At 40.0% G+C, this 19,253-nt stretch overlaps 1 protein-coding gene across 3 annotated transcripts in view; it reads left to right on the plus strand.

The window, feature by feature from the left end:
• Window positions 1-19,253, plus strand: part of myom3 (myomesin 3) — a 98,116-nt gene that overhangs the window by 41,627 nt on the left and 37,236 nt on the right. For all 3 annotated transcript variants that reach the window (XR_007570158.1, XM_050047559.1, XM_050047560.1), the window contains 4 exons: window positions 4,038-4,179; window positions 7,006-7,205; window positions 10,757-10,810; window positions 14,669-14,796. Coding sequence is in view for 2 of the 3 variants with exons in the window: in XM_050047559.1 (XP_049903516.1) it covers window positions 4,038-4,179; window positions 7,006-7,205; window positions 10,757-10,810; window positions 14,669-14,796 (524 nt within the window). In the remaining variant the exon portion in view is untranslated. The remainder of the gene's footprint in view (window positions 1-4,037; window positions 4,180-7,005; window positions 7,206-10,756; window positions 10,811-14,668; window positions 14,797-19,253) is intronic.

Here is a 19,253-nt window from a genome sequence, read left to right on the forward strand (position 1 = left end):
GTCTCTTTCTGACCTTTCAATCGTCAGTCTGGTTGAACCACTGCTCAACGTTTTGTTCTCCATACAGAACAAACCCCTCATACAAACAAATATAACTGTGTAGAAGACTTTCTACAACTATGGATGTCAGAGTCAGGGACCTTTATAGACTTCCCCTGCAAAATGTCCCAAAAAACATGTATTGACTGGGTAGTGTCTCAAAATGACAACGAAGAGACACAAAAAGACAACAATGGGATGCAAAGGAACTGCAAAGAGACACACAATAACTAAGAAAAGAGGCAAAACAACCACAAAGAGACACAAAACAACCAAAAAAGAAACAAAATGACCTCAGTGAGACACAAAATTCCCACAGTGAGAAACAAAACCGTAAAAAGGTGCATAAGGACTGCAGTGAGATGCAAAACAACAACAACAAAAGAGGCCAAACCACCACAAACTCTGTGTCTTGCTCCTTTTTTGGCCTTTTGCATGTGTGTGCCCAGGGGCCCGTTGTCTCATAATCCACCCATGTATGCAACCTAAATGCTTGAAAAGTAAAATATGAATTATTCCTCTCAGACGTCAGACTGTGCTAAATAAATCTTTTGTGGCAGGCAGTCTAAACTTTTGAATGACAGTGCATCTTGTTCTTGTAAAGGTGTAGAAACAAACAAGTTGTGGTTATACGGGTTATTATGTGGTTATTCTTGGCCGTGCACTTTGACTGTCTGGAGTCTTGACATCACAAGCATCCCAAAATGTCAAACTACTCCTTTTAGGATGTTCTTTATAAAGTCTGCATCTGCTGTGGGGCACTATGGCAAGCATGTAAATAGCTGTCACATCAGATCAGATCAGAGAATCCTTCCAATACTGAGTGGTGTCTCTGAAGAGTCTGCCAGACGTTTTTTTTAAATGATATGTTTCATTCTGAAATGATCCATTTAGCGTTTGAAAAACCTGACAGATGCTTCAGAGTGACCTCAAGACCCTTGCATATAAAAATACCAGTGTTTTCAGAGGATGGAATCATCATTTGTTGTCCCAAGATGGATAAATAGTGTTTTGACTGAAACCTTCACTCAAAACACTATTTGTATTCACCAGATTTTGGTGCTACTTTCATTTCCTGTCAGCAAACTACCCTGATTCATATGGGGAAATTGCACCATCAATCAAGCTGTTCTGCTGTAGAGGGCTTGTTAACTTTGTTCAATGAAACTCTATATTCTTCACAGACTGCTATTTTCTCCCGTACATTGTTTGCCACATGCATATAAACCAGAGAACAACTCCCACTTGACTCATCAAACATTTGAAATGTGTCTGGGCAGCTCTGCAAGGAGCCTCAGCATCTTTCAATATAATACCAGTGCTTACTCATGTATGTATTGCACTCTAACTGCCACAGTCACGGTGTAATGTGCACTGAATCATTCATGAACCTGGTGGTGGTGTGCACATGCATCAAAGATTAACATGCACTGGCCAAACGCACACACATATGCAAACACTTTAATGCAGGATGAATCTTCCTGCAAAGCTCCCTTTAACATCTTGGCTTAGGACTCTCTTTCTTATAGAGGAGTTTCTTTTTTTTTTTTTTTTTCTTTTCCAGAGCTGGAGGTACTAATTAATGAATCAACAAACTTCTCTGCTTGTGGGTTTTCTCCTTCATTCACCCGTCATATTTGCATTACAAATACACAGTACAGGAGAGCAAAAACAAATGAGAGAGAGAAGGAGGAAGAGGATGCAATTTTAAACAGGAAAGAGGTGTCCTTGATGTTGGCTTGAGTCTTTTGTCTGGAAAAAAATAAAAACATCTATACCCAGCCTAAAGAAAAGGTTTGGGAACACATCCTATCGTTTCAATCCGCTTTGCATAATTTCCTCATTTCTTATTCTCCCTTCTCTCTGTCTCATCCACTGGTTGTGATTATATGCTGCATGTTGAATAGCATGTGTTAATATATCTACCAGCCATCATTATTTACTCTGTGGCCCAAATAATATGTGAAAGCCATGAGCTGGAATACCTTAAATACATTTTCCTCATCTGCTCTTGTTTTTCTATCTCATCTGCTTCTTTCCTCTTCCTCTATATTTCTGTTACTCCAGTCTCTCCTTCTTTTTCCTTAAGCAGGATTTATAGTTGTGCGGCAGACCCTACACTGTAGCCTAAGCACGTTGCCTATGCCGTTGTGAGCATTTATACTTAATACTTGTACAGTGGTGTGTCTGTGTCACTCTGCAGTTACACCTCCAGAACACTAGTCAGCGGCGGAGGTTTCTGTGAAGTGCTGTAACAAAACACACATTAAACACACATTAAACACACATTAAACGTGGCTTAATAGCGACAATTTCAAACACAAGCACACAAATCAGCTTCACTATTACTCGCAGCATTTAAAGACAAAGCACTTTTCTTTTGCCGGACACATTTCCCCCACAAATACAACATGCTAATGTGTTTAGCACAAGCCTATGGCATTTTACATTGGTTAAATTAGCCTAGCAGCTAGCCATCTTTTCCTCTTCTCATGTAAAACCAGGGACAACAGCAACATGTAACAAAGGTAACGGCACACAGTTTGGCTCCATCACAACTCACAAGGTTCACTGACAAAAACAACTGTCTCATACTAAACACATTTTCCAAACAAATATAACATGCTAACATTATTAACACAAGCCTATGGCATTTTATATTGGTTAAATTAGCCTAGCCTCATATGAAGCCAGGATAAATCCCGAAGTATTAAATCCCTTAAGGATAAATAACACACACGACTTAAAATGCTGTTTTTGTGGAGGCTTTATTGTCTTCACAATTTATTGTTTCTTATCTGTGAAATTAAAGTAAATAAAAGCTTCGTTTCCACTGAGGGAAATGATGTCAGCTTACAGAAATAAACAGGAGGTCTGCGTCGCCATGACGTGTAGTTACATTTCTGGGGAGGTGCACGTCAGGCTCCGTGTTGACGCAGAGCCTACGTAGTAGCTACAGCGTTGATTCAATGCAGAAGTATATATTCCTCCTTAGTTTTTAGGGATCAGATAGCTCTGCTGCTAGTCCCTCTTGTATTTGCCAGTATTCTCCTTCTCCTGCTTCTCCTTCTCCTTCCAAGATAATCCAACTTCCCATGCATGAAAATAAACCAAACTTGGCACTTGGGTCCAGTCCCATGCTAAACTTCCTCAGCGGGAATAAAGGGCCAATAGTCCTGATGGTGGCGCTATGGCAACTGTTTAAAGCAGGGGTGTCAAACATATGTCCCAAAGGGTCCAATCTGGCCCACTCTAGATGATTATGCTAAGAGGTGTAGAGTTTTAGGAGCAAGGTAAAAAGGGAGTAGCTGCTGCATGTAAAATGCTGCTGCAGAGGCGTTTATACCCTGACCAGAATATAGTTCTAAAACAAACAAAAAAACAACTCAATACTCATAGATATATATTACTGACAGCATTTTGAATTCTGCCATCATGTAGTCTATTGCAATCAATGGAAAAAGAGCATCTTTAAGCATAATTTTTTCACTTATGGATCAATCAATCTTTGTAAAAAGACATCCCAGATGTTATCTATGTTGTCTACCTCAGTGGTTCCCAACTGGTTCAGCCCCAGGGTCTAAACTTCTTCTTAATCATTAGTTCAAGGTCCACACAGTATAATATATTCAGTGTCAGGCTTGCCTTCGGCTATGTCATTGAAATAGTTTGCTGTCTCTGTTAAGTAGCTGTCAATTAGTCACTCACTCTGCAGAGGGAAACAACACGTCAGAATTAAAGCTGATGAAGTATGCAATTTTGTCGTGATAACTGAAATAGTGACACTAGTCTAAAATCTGCCTGTGTACATATGTGCTGCTGTTATGCTGCACCCTGCTGGTTGGCTGTATCATAGTGTGATGTCACCTCTAAACTCTACACTAGTGAGGGAGATCAACTTGATAACAACTTGCTATCTGTGTCTAAAGGTTGTGAGTTCAAGTCCATAGGTATGTTTTGCGCTTGTTACTGACTCTCTCCTCTTGATGCTGTTGCAGATGCATCAGCTGCAGTGGTGGGAGGCCCCGCCTCTCCTCTGGCTGTCCAGGTATCTGACATCAACAAGGACTACGTCTTCCTCACCTGGCAGCCACCCAGTGCTGATGGAGCCTCACCTGTGCAGGGTTACTATATAGAACGGTGAGGACTGGCCTGAATCACCATTCAATCGCAATTCAAATACTTCATATAATCATAGTGAATAGAGGGAAATAAAATGGCAGTGACACTGAAAATTTCTTCTTTAGCTCAGACACAGGAGTCCACAATTTCACCACAAGGTTCATTTGGTATAAAGGAGCACTTGACTGTATCGCGCAGCCTTCTTCAAACAGAAAGAGTTGTCAGTGAAATGAAGATGTTTGAATTTCCATTTCGATGACAATTTTAAGGACTGTTCTTCTTTACTTCTCTGACAAATATGTTGGACTATGGAGCTTATTGAGGATAATAATATATATCCAACGTTCCATTTTATTCACAAGAGTGAATATAGACTCTCAATAACATAAAACTCCTTTACCCAGCGGCAGCTTCTGTAAAACCTGGAAAATGACCGACAGGTGTTTGGTTCAGCAGAGAAACTGTTATTTAGACACAGGCAGTAGGACAAAGCTGCTTAAAGTTTAATGACTGAGTGCCAACTTAGAGAGCCAGCATATGATTGAGGGCCGCTCAGGAAAAGTGCAGGTGCCAGCTGTCCAACCAAATCACCAACTTTAGCTAACAGCACTAACATTGGTGACAGAATGTAATTCCTGTGACATTCATAAGGTGCCACTAGTTGGAATTCAACCAGTAGCTCTAACAAGTTGTAATTCCTACGTGACAGATGCTTGTTAGGAGGGCACAGTCTGCAGCAGTTGTCTAGTAGTGTATTGAATATAAGCTATTAAAAGTGAAAGCTTTGAAATGGACAGCTAATGATTAAAATATAATGCATGCATTTCATTTCATGCTTGGGGGCTGCACAAAATGTTTCTGAGGGCCAGAACTACCCCGTGGGCTGCACTCTGAGCAACAATGCAGTCGGAATATCTCAAATTAAATGTAATAATCTTAATTTGCAACTAATTATTGGTTTAATTATCAGTTCATCTGATTACTTGTTTGATTAACCAACTAAACATTTGATATATAAATATAAATAATATAAAAATGCCCAAGCTGACATAAAAAGATATCTAATTAAGTTCGATCAGTTGGCCAAAAACTCAAAGATATTTAGTTTGCTGGCACATTAGACAAAGGGAAGTAGAATATCTTCCAAAACGAGAAGCTGGGACCTATTTGCTTGGAAACATATTTACTGAAGAATGGCCAAAAGGATTAATTGTCAAAATAGGTGGATTGACTAATCGATCAATCAAAATCGTCTCTAAATAAAATCATTAAAAAAAAAAATTAAAAATTAAAAAAAAATTCTTTTTAAAAAAACCCTGAAATAATGTATGTATAATATATATAATGTATGATATTTTTTATATTTAGCATATCAGATTATTGAGGCTTTTTTTTAAATTAAGAATTAAGATTAATTACTGGCTTATTGATTTGTCCATTCATTTTATCAGTTAGTTAATAATAACAAACTGCACAGTACAATCTGCTCTTTGTTACACATGACCAAGGGTGTGTGTTTTATTTTAACACTGGGAGTGAAACGTATGAAACAGGAGGTTTGGGGGTCCTCCGCCACAAAATTTTAACACTTCATTTACTGCATTTGTACCTTTTCTGAATTAATTTATGATGTAAAGGTCTTTGATTTCGTCAAAATAAAAGTTCTCTGCTACTTTCATGTTTTTATTGAAGGGGACAAATGCACATTTTCTATTGAAGGGACCATGTTCCCTATGTCCCCCCAAACTGGCTACTTTAAATGTATGTAGAACAGTAATTTGTTCTAATTTTTTTTTTAGGTCAGCTGGGTAAAATGAGAGTATGCTTAAATGTTTTTTAACTGCATTTTATTTTACATTGCCAGGAGGACTCAGCACAAAGCTTGGGTCTCTTACAGTGAACTCACATTTACTAAATCTCCATAAAAAGTCTTATTTTTAGATTGTATATAAAGCCATTTCCTGTATTGTAAGTCAATAATAGACCTACAGTGAGACTATACAGCTGAACCTTGTCTCGCTCTGCGCACTGCTGGTGAGGAAATTGGACTGGAGCAGATAAAGATGATGGTGGCGGCGGCCAGCAGTAGTGTTGTTGTATCCATTTGGCAGAGTTCACATGAGATGAATGGTATACATGGTAATTATCAGCCCTCGACACAGAGTCAAAGACTCCCGCAGGAGAACAGGTGCTGCACTTATCACCAACACCAATCAATCAGGGTTATCCATTTGTGTGCTTGTGTGTGTGTGTGTGTGTGTGTATGTTTGTGTGTGTGTGTGTAGGGAGAGAGAAAGTTTGTTCATTAGTGTGTGCATTTTCTTGTGTAACTGTTTTTGTGAAATGGAATTGTATATGAAGTATATTTGTATGTGTGTTTTGTGTTCTTGCAAACCTTCTTTATTCAGTGCAGAAGTTACATCTCCTGAATGTTATTGGTTTTTGGGTGAGGAGAGGAAAATGTAAGATACTTCCCAGTTCCCTAGCAACCTCCTTATGGTTAGAAAACTGCACTATTTTCTGTCTTTGTTTATTGCAAGTGGCAGCAGTTTGTTATCGATGTTGTGTAATCTGAGCTCGCGTTCGACTTTAAAAATCAGTTTTTACTGTGTTCGGAGGCCCATTATTTACACATGATAGTCTCTGGTCACAATTATGGGTCTTGGTGGGATACTTACAGACTAAGATGTGTTGTTGTGCAGACTAAAATGCTTTAAAATTGTTTTTTTTATAATGTTACACTCTGCAGACTGCACATAACATTGTTCAGATATTATTGATTTTGTTCTTTGTTTACCTCTTATTGAAATGTTTTCCTCTCTTTCTTTCTATCCTCTTGTACAGATGTGACCTCAGTCAGGGTGAGTGGGTGCGCTGCAATGTGCATATTCAGAAAATGTGCCACTACCCGGTGTTTGGGCTGAAGGAAGGAGCTCTGTACCAGTTCAGAGTTCGTGCTGTTAACCAGGCTGGAGCAGGGCGCCCCTCCAAGGCTACGAAGCCCATCCGTACTGCAGACCCCATGGAACCCAGCAGGACTATGGGTAACACATTACACACCCTGCCAGTCGAATTGCCACATGAAAAGCTGCAACATGTTGCATCACCACAGCTGAAGAAACACATATGGGTGACTAATTTCAAAGTGGAGATGAAATGAAAATGCTTTTTTTTCTTTTTTAACCCTTTTGGATCACATCACCGGACATTTTGTGCACCTGTTTAACAATATATGCCAGAAAAAAAAACAACAACACAAAAACTAAATTTTTTTGTCATCATGTTTTCTTCCACTAAAACCAAATATGACATGTGCTTATGTAAGCTAGCACCAACCAGTTTCCACCAATAATATTATGACATCCACTCATTAATCATTTTGCAACTTTTACCCACACAGAGCTAGCGCTGCAATCCATCATACTCAGAACTCTGAAAAAAATTACCTTCAATATGGAAAAGTGCAATAGAACGGTACAATTTGGAAACTTGGACAAGATCTGTCGAGCCCAAGTTCACAAACATGAACACACCAGACGTCATAGTAACATGACAGTGTGCACAGTGAATCAAACAAAATGACATTTTCTTTATCTATATTACTGTACATAGTGTTTTATGTGTTTGTGTTGTGAAACGTGCTGTTTCCTTGATAGAAGTATTTACAAGCTTGCTTATCTTCGTCTCGTGCCACACCATACGAATTCACACAGGAACTGGGTGGAAGGAAAAGGGCCTAAAGGACTTTTTCCCATATTCTTACATTGCGAAAGAGACGTCTGTAAATCAGTAAATAAAATTTTTAGTTAGCATCACAACCCCCGCAAAATGATTTGTTTCTCTATTGCGATTTGGTCGGATATCATTTTGAAAGTCTAGAGGAGCCATACAAATAAATAATTTTATCACCATGTAACCAGTGGACTCTAGTGTTGTCTGCGTTGTGTTGATATGAAAAGGCCCAGACCGTGGATATCTTTGGAGGCCATTTCCATTTATTCCTGACAGCTGATAACAAGAGGTGAAAACAAAATCCTCCGTCAAATACAACCATATAAACTCCAGCCCCTACAGAAATGAAGTGACACAGGAATACGGAAATTACTATGAGGGCAATGTCACTTACCTCTCCCATGGAGCACAACAGCTAAAGGGGAGAGATAAGCCAGGAGACACCCCTTTATAGGTGGGGTACCACCAAAGGTGAACGTAGGGGTATTGACTATGGAGGCCTGAGCGTGTCAGGTAATATCAACTGAAACAAATTTAGTAAATTTTAATACTTAAAGGGATAGTGCACCCAAAAATGAAAATTCAGCCATTATCTACTCACCCATATGCTGAAGGAGACTCAGGTGAAGTTTCAGAGTCCTCACAACACTTGCGGAGATCCCAGGGGAGAGTGGGTAGCAGCACAACTACACCTAATGCAGACTGACGGCGCCCAGGATTAAAACGTCCAAAAAACACACAATTGAAGCCACAAAATATCTCCATACTGCTCGTCCATAGTGATCCAAGTGTCCTGAAGCACCCTATGTGAGCTCGGCGCACAGAGTGGCAGTTAGATCTGCAGGCTACAATGAGGCTAAAAACAGAGTTTAAATGACGTTTTTCCAAACAACGTTTTATGTCAGAGCTTCAGGACACTTGGATCACTACGGACGAGCAGTATGGAGATATTTTGTGGTTTCAATTATGTGGGGGTTTTTTACGTTTAAATCTGGGGCGCCCAGCCTGCATTAGGTGGAGTTGTTCTGCTACCTACTCTCCCTTTGGATCTCCGCAAGGGATGTGAGGACTCTAAAACTTCACCTGAGCCTCCCTTGGCATATGGGTGAGTAGATAATGGCTGAATTTTCATTTTTGGATGCACTATCCCTTTAATATCACAAATGTACATTTGACTTTGTAACACATATCACTGCTGTATAACTGACCCTGGTACACCCCTTCAAGTTACAGGAGGCCTGAACCAGAGGTTAGCTGCCTGGCTTGCTAAAGTCAGTAGTGCGCTTATAATGTGGAAAGTTAAGGTAATTTATACCCAAGAAGTCAAACTTGTAGGCTTCACGCACCACTGATCAGGGCCCTGCCTCCAGCTCTGTATCCTGGTCACGTTAAACATCCATGGTTTCATCAAGACTTTAAAGCAAAAACTACAGGGTTCAACCAAAATTCATTTGTGTTGCAAAAGCAAAACAGGCCAACCACAGGATTTAGTGACTGATATGTGATTGTAACTGTAACTCAAAAGCTACACCACCTCTAAATCAACATGCTGATCATGAACACTCGAGAAATCTTTGCAATGTCATCCAGTAACCACGTAGGCTCTTCTTTCAGAGAAGCTAATAAAAACAGAGGTGTGCTGAGTTTGTGTCCCACACCGTGTACTTAACCAGCTCCATAATAACACAAAAGTGAGTGAAGCAAGTAGCAATCACACAACTATCCCTGCTGTAATGCCACATTCAGACTCCTCTACCTGTCCGTAATGATACAAGAGGCTCAGTTGCAGTCTATATTATTTATGTTCACACTCAATTATTTATTTTCGAGCTCACCTGAGAAGATAAATAAATACGTGATACAGCTGAAGTGCAGCATGACTTGCTGTTACGTGGGTCCATGTAGCGCTAATGATTTTGGGCCACCGTGAGCTGCCAGAGCAGCTTCAATTCAACTCTTAAGTCCTTTAAACTCCGTTGGAGGGATGAGCACCGTTCTTACAAAAGATATTTCTTCATTTGGTGTTTTGATGATGGTGGTGGAGATGATTGTTTAACACAGATATATTCCATAGTTTGGGTTGAGGTTTGGTGACTGTGAAGGTCATAGCACGTGATTCTCATCATTTTCCTACTCTTCAAATCATACGGTGACCCCCAGTGCCCCAAACGGAAGCATCTGCATTCATTATGTTTCTAATGTATTCAGGTTTTTCCTTGAGTTTGTTGCCTGTTTGCATCTGCTACTACAAAGAGCATCAGCAATGTGTTAGTGGCTCATTCCTGCTGTTACCTCACCTCATCTGCCTCGGTTTCTGTGTTTACACCTGCACAGATATCAGCGCTACGAGAGAAAACAGATGTGTGTGGATGCAGCGTCTCATTTTATAAAGCTGGAAGGTCCTTGCAGACGTTAACTGCGACAGCTTTTTAATGGCATCCATTTTGTTTCTTAAAAGATTACTTTTACGGCGTTTAAGGTTTTGTTAAATACTTTATACAGAGGAGGGATGAGGACGATCGAATGAGGAGACTTAACATGGGTCGTTGAGTGTGTGTGTGTGTGAGGGTGTGTGTGTGTGTGTTAGAGGGAGGACAGATGGGATCTGGTCAGATGCTGTGGATCATTAAACACAGATGAAGGACAGACAGGACTTGCCTCCAGCCTGCTCTCCATCCTTCCACGTCGCTGTCTCTCTCACCTCTTTGTGTCTCTGGCTCTCTTATCAGTGGATGCTCCTCTAACATTAGCACTAATAGTGTTATCATGGCTGCTCATATAACTTCATTACCCTGATATGACTTTGTTCTTTATTCCCTCTGCCCTCAACCTATCTCTCTCTCTGTCTCCCCGTGTCTCTCAGTGGTCAAAGTACACAGAGGGAGGACTATCACCATTACAAAAGATGATCTTGAAGGTGAGAATGCTGTATTTTTATTTCCTCGTGTATAATTTTGTCATAAAAAGATGCCATTTGAACATTTTCACCCCTGATTTCAAACGGCATCTACGTTTTACTGGCATGCAGGGTGCCGCCTCCTCACCTCTGGGCTACCTCGGGCTCGTGGCTTAATGTATCTTCATATTATATTTAACAACGAGTTGCAGTAATTGTATGGCGAGGCAATGAGCATTTTTCCCATTTGCAGAAGGGAAAAGAATGAACAGTCCCCCGGTGGTGTCCTGGTAAATGCACATAATGGCCGGAGGAAGTGTGAATGCCTGTGAAGGGGGCTGATAACCTTGGCAATGTAACTCACAGGCAGAGACAAAGGGAGAGGAGGAAGATGTTTAAGGAGGCAACCAGAGAAGACTCCATACTTCCTTTATCCTGTTCTTTAATGGAGCAGAAAATGTGTTTGCATGTGTTAGAGAAAGACAGAAAGCAAGCATGCATATATGTGTTTCTGCTCAATAAATGCATACAGTCTCTTTTCAAATAAACTTAAAGCATAGGTAAAAAAAAACGGGGGAAAAAATGGAATTTACTTCCTTAGATTTAAGAACCAAAATTATGTGTTTAGGTTTAGAGAAAAAACATCATGGTTTGGCTTAAAATAAGTACATTTATTATCAATATACATGACTACTGTAGCATGCTACACATACTAGCACACTACGTTGTTATTAAAATGACTTGATTGACTTCCGGTTTCACATGGCAAATAAACAGCGGTCTCCTGAGTGAAAGTCCGAGTTTGTTTGACCCGTTCACCTCCACTTCCACCCACCCTATGCAGACTATTTTGCTCTTTATACTACAACAGTTGCACAGAGCTTCAAAAAATGCCACTACCTGGTGTGTCTCATACCACTTCTAGATAGTGAATGGTGCATCAGTATCTGTTGCCGAGGACAACTGACCAAGCGTCAGTGTTTGACTAGCTGGGAGTGAGACCTGGTTGCCCATGGAGAGGTAAATTTTGCTATCAGTCAGGCTTGTTTAAAGGCAAATCATTGTGTAGTCACTCAGCATATGTACACCCATACTGTCCACACATACACACATACAGTGTTGTCTGTAAGTAAGATGAAAGGGATGCTTTATGTCATTGATTTAGCACATTGGATTTGAAATTTGTTTAAATGGGCAGCAGACAAACAGTAAAGAAATTGTGGTCCTTTTTGTTAGTAATCCTCCAATTAAGGGAAATACATTTAAATAGAATATTTATACATAACATTAATGTTTGGTTGCAAATTGTTTGCTGTCACTTAAATCTATGACCTATAAACAGCGTGCATCCACTCAGAGGCATAAATATAGATGGTGCAGGCAGGGGCACTGGGGCCCATGAGGTGAGGGGCCCCAGAGAGAGCAGGTCCTCTTCCAATATGTAGGGGAGAGAACGGGGCCTTGCAGGTAATTCAGGCTGCCATCTTAGATATATGCCTGTGTTAAAAAAAACCTCACATTTAATATAAAAAATGGTGCCATTTGCTAGGCTATATGCGTTTGAAAAAGAAAAACCCATCACTGTCATGGTTTTCTTAGTAACAATCTATAACAAAATATGTCATAAAATATATTCTTATTCTACACAAACTATAAATTAGCTATAAAAATATTCAATTTGGGGCGTCGGTGCCTTAGTGGTAGAGCAGGCACCCCGTGTATAAGGCTGTTGCCGCAGCGGCCTGGGTTCGAATCCAGCTCGTGGCTCTTTGCTGCATGTCATCCCCTCTCTCTCTCCCCCTTTCATACTTACCTGTCCTGTGCATTAAAGGCAAAAATGCCCAAAAAAATATCTTTAAAACAAAATATATATACTATATTCAATTTAATGAATAATTCTTTATCTTCTTTGGTATTTTTTGTCAAATATGTATATGCAATGATTATTTCTGGGTAATATGTATGTTGGTGTTATACAGTGTCTACATTTTATCATGTGACAAGACAATAAGATTGCACGGTAACAAGTTTCGGCACATAAATAGTAACTAGCGTGCACTGGGGCCCATTGTAACTGCCTTGCCCCACTGCATCTACTGCTAGCTCACCTAGCACCACTGAGATAGTTAACCTTACAGCTCAGCCCAGTAGGACGCCATCAATGTTAACATCTTGTATTGTCACAAGCACGAGCCTCTCCTCCATGACTAGGTGCATGCTAACTTTTGCGCAGTGATACAATTGGTGGGTTTAGTCCGATAAAGAGAAATTAGTTCCTACATGAAACTGCTCACAACAATTTATGCCCTTTTTATGCTGACTTTTGGTGCTGCAAATGAAATTTCGTTGTGTTTTTTTATATGCAATGATCTATCTATCTATCTATCTATCTATCTATCTATCTATCTATCTATCTATTCTATCTATCTATCTATCTATCTATCTATCTATCTATCTATCTATCTATCTATCTATCGTAACTGGGTCATGATTTCTGGAAGGAGACACTGCTGTGGAGTTTTTCAAGTGTATTTTTTTGGCACTTTGAGCACCACAAGCTGAGTGCCATCTAGTTCCATTATAATCGAGAGAAGGCAGACATCTCTGTGGCTGATATTGCGAACACTCGGCAAGGTATGGAGTATGAAGCTAGAGCCAGGAGGTGACTAGTTTAGGTCAGCATAAAGACTGGTAACCTGACTCCAGCTAAAGTTAAAGAATACGCGTAACTGAGACTAACACTTTGTTCATCTTGTTTAAATTAGTACATAAACAAGAAATTAAACATGACAAGTTGTGGTTTTACAGGGAATTACTTGCTGGAACTATTTAATGACATACAGCAAAGTTAATCGCCTCCAGCTCAGTACTTGATGGACAGATGTGAGAGTGGTATCAATCTTGTCATCCACCTCTCGGCAAAAAAGCAGTCAAGCATATTCACTATTCCTTTAAATACAACAGATAAAATACACCTTTAAGTGGTGAAAAAGAAATTTATTTATTTGAGGTTTTGTATCAGATATTTTGTCATCAGACTCGTCAGCTTGTGAAACACATCTTGAAATGAGGTCAGGCAACTATCTTGACCTATCATGAACAGTTTCCCCTCTTTGACCCTAAATCCCTCTTTGGTTTGGATTCTTCAGCGGCGTGTTTTGGATCATTTTCCTGCTGTATTGTCCTAAAATACAAAAGGCCTATGAGTCCTACACCGTTCACCCAGTGTGGCAGTGAACAACCACCTCACCCTTAAAATGAAGTATCTAACCTCATAGTCACGGTTTCATTTCAACTCCAATGTGCTTGTGTGCAGAGCTACTACAATGAAAAAATACTGACAGACTGCACTGTGCGCACCCACACACACTCACACGCACACACAGGACTGCTGCTTCTACCAGATCAGCATCTCTCATTTCACCGCACTCTCTTTGCTGTGGAGTTCGTCTCTGATCCACGCTGCAGCTCGGCAGCTCTACAAATAAAGAGACAAGACTTACAGAAGACTTTTGACTAAATCTGAACACTTCCATCGTCCTTGAGTCACTTGGAGAGTCATTGAAAGTGTGCTGACTCAAGCCATTTGACTGCATGTTATCCGGTATACTTATGTATTAGGAATGGAGGTGAAATTCGGGGCAGCGAGGTAAATCTCACCCATTGTGTGAGTGACTCAAATCTGCCAGACAAAGCATTAAATTTCCTGATGCAAATATTTCAACAAAAAGAGCGTTAAAAAAGGCCTCAGCAAGCACTTTTTGGACTCCACATTGTCATTCTCTCTGACCTTGTTCTAACTTTTTTCGTTTGCCTCCTCCTCCTTCTCCTCTTCTTCCTCCTCCTCCTCCTCCTCCTCCTCCTCTCTGTGCTCTGCAGGTGAGGTCAAAGCTCCTTTCCCTCCCACAAATGTCCACGCCTGCGAGTTGAGTGACACCTATGTGGTGCTCAGCTGGACTGAGCCTGAACCCAGAGGCAGGGAGCCGCTCTCCTTCTACGTGGAGCGGGTCAGTATCTTCACGGACACACACGCACACACACACACACACACACACACACACACACACACACAAATCCATATTACAATTACAATCTTGTGTTTAATGGCAATAAATTTTGAGACACATAGGAGGTTTAAAAGCTGATGCACTGAAGGAAGCACCAACATCTGAAGTTTGAGAGCAGGCTGCTATTTTTGAGCCGTGTTGTCATGGAGAACTTCTGTGATTTGGTGTGTTAAAAAAACGTTTCTGCCAGATCCGGGTGCTTTTTTGAATACACTGACAAGTATATACATTTTTATGCCTCCGCGCTGGCCATAGCTGAAGGTATAATGTTTTGGGTTGTCCGAATGGATACTTCTGTACATCCCATTGCCATGAACGCAATATCTCAAAAATGCCTTGAGGAATTTCTTCAGATTTGGCACAAACGTCCCCCTGGACTCAATGTGATTTGATTTTGGTGGTCATAGGTCAAAGATTAAGGTCAGTGTGACCTTGCATACGTCTCATTCTCATGAACACGATATCTCAAGAACACCCTGAGGGAATTTCTTTAAATTTGGCACAAATGTCCACTTGGACTGAATAATAAACTGATTCACATTTAGTGGCCAGAGGTCAAAGGTCAACCGTGAGTGTGACCTCACAAAACATATTTTTGGCCATAACTCAAGAATTCTTAGGCTAATTATGACAAAACTTCACACAAATGTCTAATAGGATATAACTGATGAAGTGATGACATTTTATGTCAGCTTCACAGTACTATTCTGCATATAGTACTGAACTCTAATGTTGGGTGCCCACCTTGAAACTGTGCTGATTGTATAGATCTTCTGTGCTGCTGCGGGGGAAGTGTGTATGAAGGTCAAGGTCAAGGTCACATTTATTTCTATAGCACATTTAAAAAGACGGAAGTCACCAAAGTGCTTTACAAGAACATTGTGAAAAATTTCAATACCATACAAATAGAATGATAAATACCAAAAATATAAAAACAGATACAAAATACCAAAAACAACAACATCAATTACACACAGAAAAACCTGAGACAGAGCACACCTATATCACACAAAGTCAAGTCTGGCTCACAGCGGGTTCAAAAGCCAACGAGAAAAGGTGAGTTTTTAGACATGATTTAAACCTTTCCAGGGATTCTGCATGTCTAACATGCAACGGCAAGCTATTCCAGAGCTTGGGAGCAGCCACTGAAAATGCTCAGTCGCCTTTGGTTTTAAGCCTTGATCTGGGCACTTCAAGCAGCAGATCACTGAAGACCTAAGGGCTCTGACTGGATTGTGAGCTTTTAACAGCTCCACCAGATACTGAGGGGCCATTCCATGTAAGATTTTAAAAACAAACAACAACATTTTAAAATGTATTCTAAAATGAACAGGAAGCCAGTGTAAGGACATCAGAACAGGTGTAATATGGTCCCGCTTCTTGGCGCCAGTCAGGAGGCGAGCCGCTGCATTTTGGACTAGCTGCAGGCGACGAAGGGAGCACTGATCTAAACCAACATAAAGAGAATTACAGTAATCAAGTCTTGATGATACGAAGGCATGAATGACCCTCTCCAAATCCTTGGAAGAAGATGAAGCATCTATATTTCACAGACGTGGATGTAAACTAAGAGGAACTTGACTGGTGCACGGACATATACAACTGTGGGACGGCAATTCTAGTTTAAACATTTCCATACAAGTTTGACACTTTCTTTGTGCTTATTGTACAGCAATAATAATAATGATGACAAATAATCATCATTATTATCATCATTATGTATTTTATTTATAGTCACCTTTTAGAGCCCTCAAGGACACCTTACAAGAAACAGTTAAAAAACAAGCAGCAATGTATCCAGACATCATTATATGAGGCAAAAATAATAATTATAAGAACTGGGTATAAAATCATCATCAGCGCAAATCTTAATATGTGTGTCACCAATGGATCAAACCGAATATGCCAGCTTAAAAAAGTGTGTTTTCAGACAGGACATGAAAGCGGAGATAGAAACAATATTATTGTGGGAGGGAGGTCCAAAGGTCGGGGGCAGAACGGCTGAAGTCTCTATAACCCATGGTGGTCAAGTGAGCAGATGGTGAAGTGACTTGGATTGCAGAAGAGGACCTGAAAGTATGGTGTGAGGGTGTGGAGATAAGGAGTTCAGAAACTTAGATTGTCTGCGAAGTTTCGTCTTGGTCACTGAAGTGAAGCAATGTCTGGAGGAAGGAATGATGAAAACCATTTGTCTGGAGTGTTGACTGAAGATGTTTTGTCATTCTTCAAAAAGAATTTATTTGGTCTCAAGGCATCAGAGGTCAAACTTCTTGAATCAAAACTCAGTTACAGTAAGTTTTGACTCAGGTTTGTTGGAGGTTAGACTTTCTGAATGATTGATATGGTCCTTTAGTGACAGTCTCAAGTACGTTTTTTGGTCTCTACAAGTTAATCTGCATTCCTTATTTAAATGAGGAGAGACCAATGGCTGCCTTGAAAGTGGGAAATTAGTCTAAGAATTTATGGTAACCTTAATAAAATGGGAACCAGTTACATGATTATTAGTTTAAGCTGCTGTAATTGATATTTGTATATAAAAAATGCATCAGATGGTTTGTGTAATGTAAAAAGAGGTCGCTCTCAGTGACAAACCAACAAAGAATTTCACGTGAATCCACTTTAGAAAGTATTTTAGCATATTTCAGCATAATGTTGTTTTTTGTTTTTGTTTTTTTAAGGGCTGTTAAGGGTTTTTACAGCAAATCTACTGTTTTGAGTCAGTCTTGCTCTTATAAACCTACTCTTTGCTATCTACCTGATACCAAACAATAGATAGCAAATAAATCATAAGGGCAAAAAAGGATGGCATTGACCACCTTGATACATTTGCACGTTATTATGTGCATTGAAAAATTATGTTTCAATGATGTGGTTATGTTTAGGCAAAACAACCTTTTGGTAATGGTTAGGAAAAGATGTTTCATCTTAAAATACCTTGTTTTGGGGTGCACAATCCCAGCAGAAAAAGAAGCAATGTCTTAGTAAAAAGTAACAGCTTTTCATGGCACTATCCTCGCCGACTGGACGCTACAAAACACCCACATTCGGAGCCTAAAAAGCTGCTGGAAACACAACAATGACTCGCTAAAACACAACCAGTTTTGTTGTTTGTTGGTCTCGAACAGTAATCTGTAGCTTGGCAGCCTCCCACCAACACCTTAACCTCCTGACGACAATGTCTGCTCATATAACGTCGCATCAGAGACATTGATATGATACAAATGAAACATGTAAATGTAATGTAGTGAAACATTTAGCTGCTCATGAGACAGATATTTCCCTCAGGAGTAGGTGGAGAGTCAAACAGAGCTAAAAGGAGACTTGCATTAGTCAGACTACCATACACACAACTTCAAATAAATGCTAATCTTGCTCCGGATATGCTGGATGAAAAAAAAAAGAGAAACTGTTTGCCCCTAGGAGCCCTTTAAGGAAGTAATGAGCAGGAAAATGCCGCCACTGTGGAGCTTCTTCATTAGTGTAGAAAACAAGAGAACACACACCCACACACACACAAACCTACAAATAAATATTCACTAAAACAATCAGATACAGAAAAGATCTTTCTCACTCACAAAAACACATGTACACAAGTTTAAATGCATTCAAACACGGCCCATTGTTGTAATCAGTAATACCTACACATCCACTGAACACAGTAATCAATGTTCTTGCAACATCAGTTCCTCTAGTCACTCGCCGGGTCCGGGCAGTCAGGTAGTGGAGTATGAGCCAAATTAAAAGCAGGCTCCTGACCACAGCACTAATTAAAGAGACAGGGGGAGGAAACACACACAATTCTACCACTGTGGTATCAGTTTAAATAGGAATTTGTGGACTCATTAAAAGCGAGCAGACCTTGATGTTGCTCTTTCGCGCCGTGTGCTTTGGCTTCGGGGGTTTGATTTTCTTGCCTGTGTGCTTGAGTTTTTTACTTTGTAAGTGATGATTTAAAACTACCTGGATGTTAGATCTAAAGGTTTTGATTGACTCAAAATAAGCCAGAAGTTCTAGTTTTAATAATTTATGTAGCAGTTTTTTTAATGATACACACAAGGTAATGTCTAGAAAAGAAAATCCAGCTTTCTGTCACCCAACACATGATTCAAAGGATGGCAATATAACATTTTCCTCCAACATATCAACTGACCTATTCTATACAACAATAAAGGGCCTCCGCTCTCCAATATCAACCCAGACGCCCGACAGCCTCTAGCTCCAATAATCAGAAAACTGCCACAGGAAATAGATTTTTATTGGACTTTTATAAGTTGCCGGGGTAATAAAACTGTCAAATCTGTCAAAGGCATCTGAAATTACTAAAGTCTGCAGCCTCACTTCCGCTTATATAATGAAGGGAACATTCAAATATCCCTCTCGCCCTTAAGCAAGCACTT

Source organism: Epinephelus moara, chromosome 6 (assembly GCF_006386435.1).
Source record: "Epinephelus moara isolate mb chromosome 6, YSFRI_EMoa_1.0, whole genome shotgun sequence".
Classification (NCBI taxonomy): Eukaryota; Metazoa; Chordata; class Actinopteri; order Perciformes; family Serranidae; genus Epinephelus; species Epinephelus moara.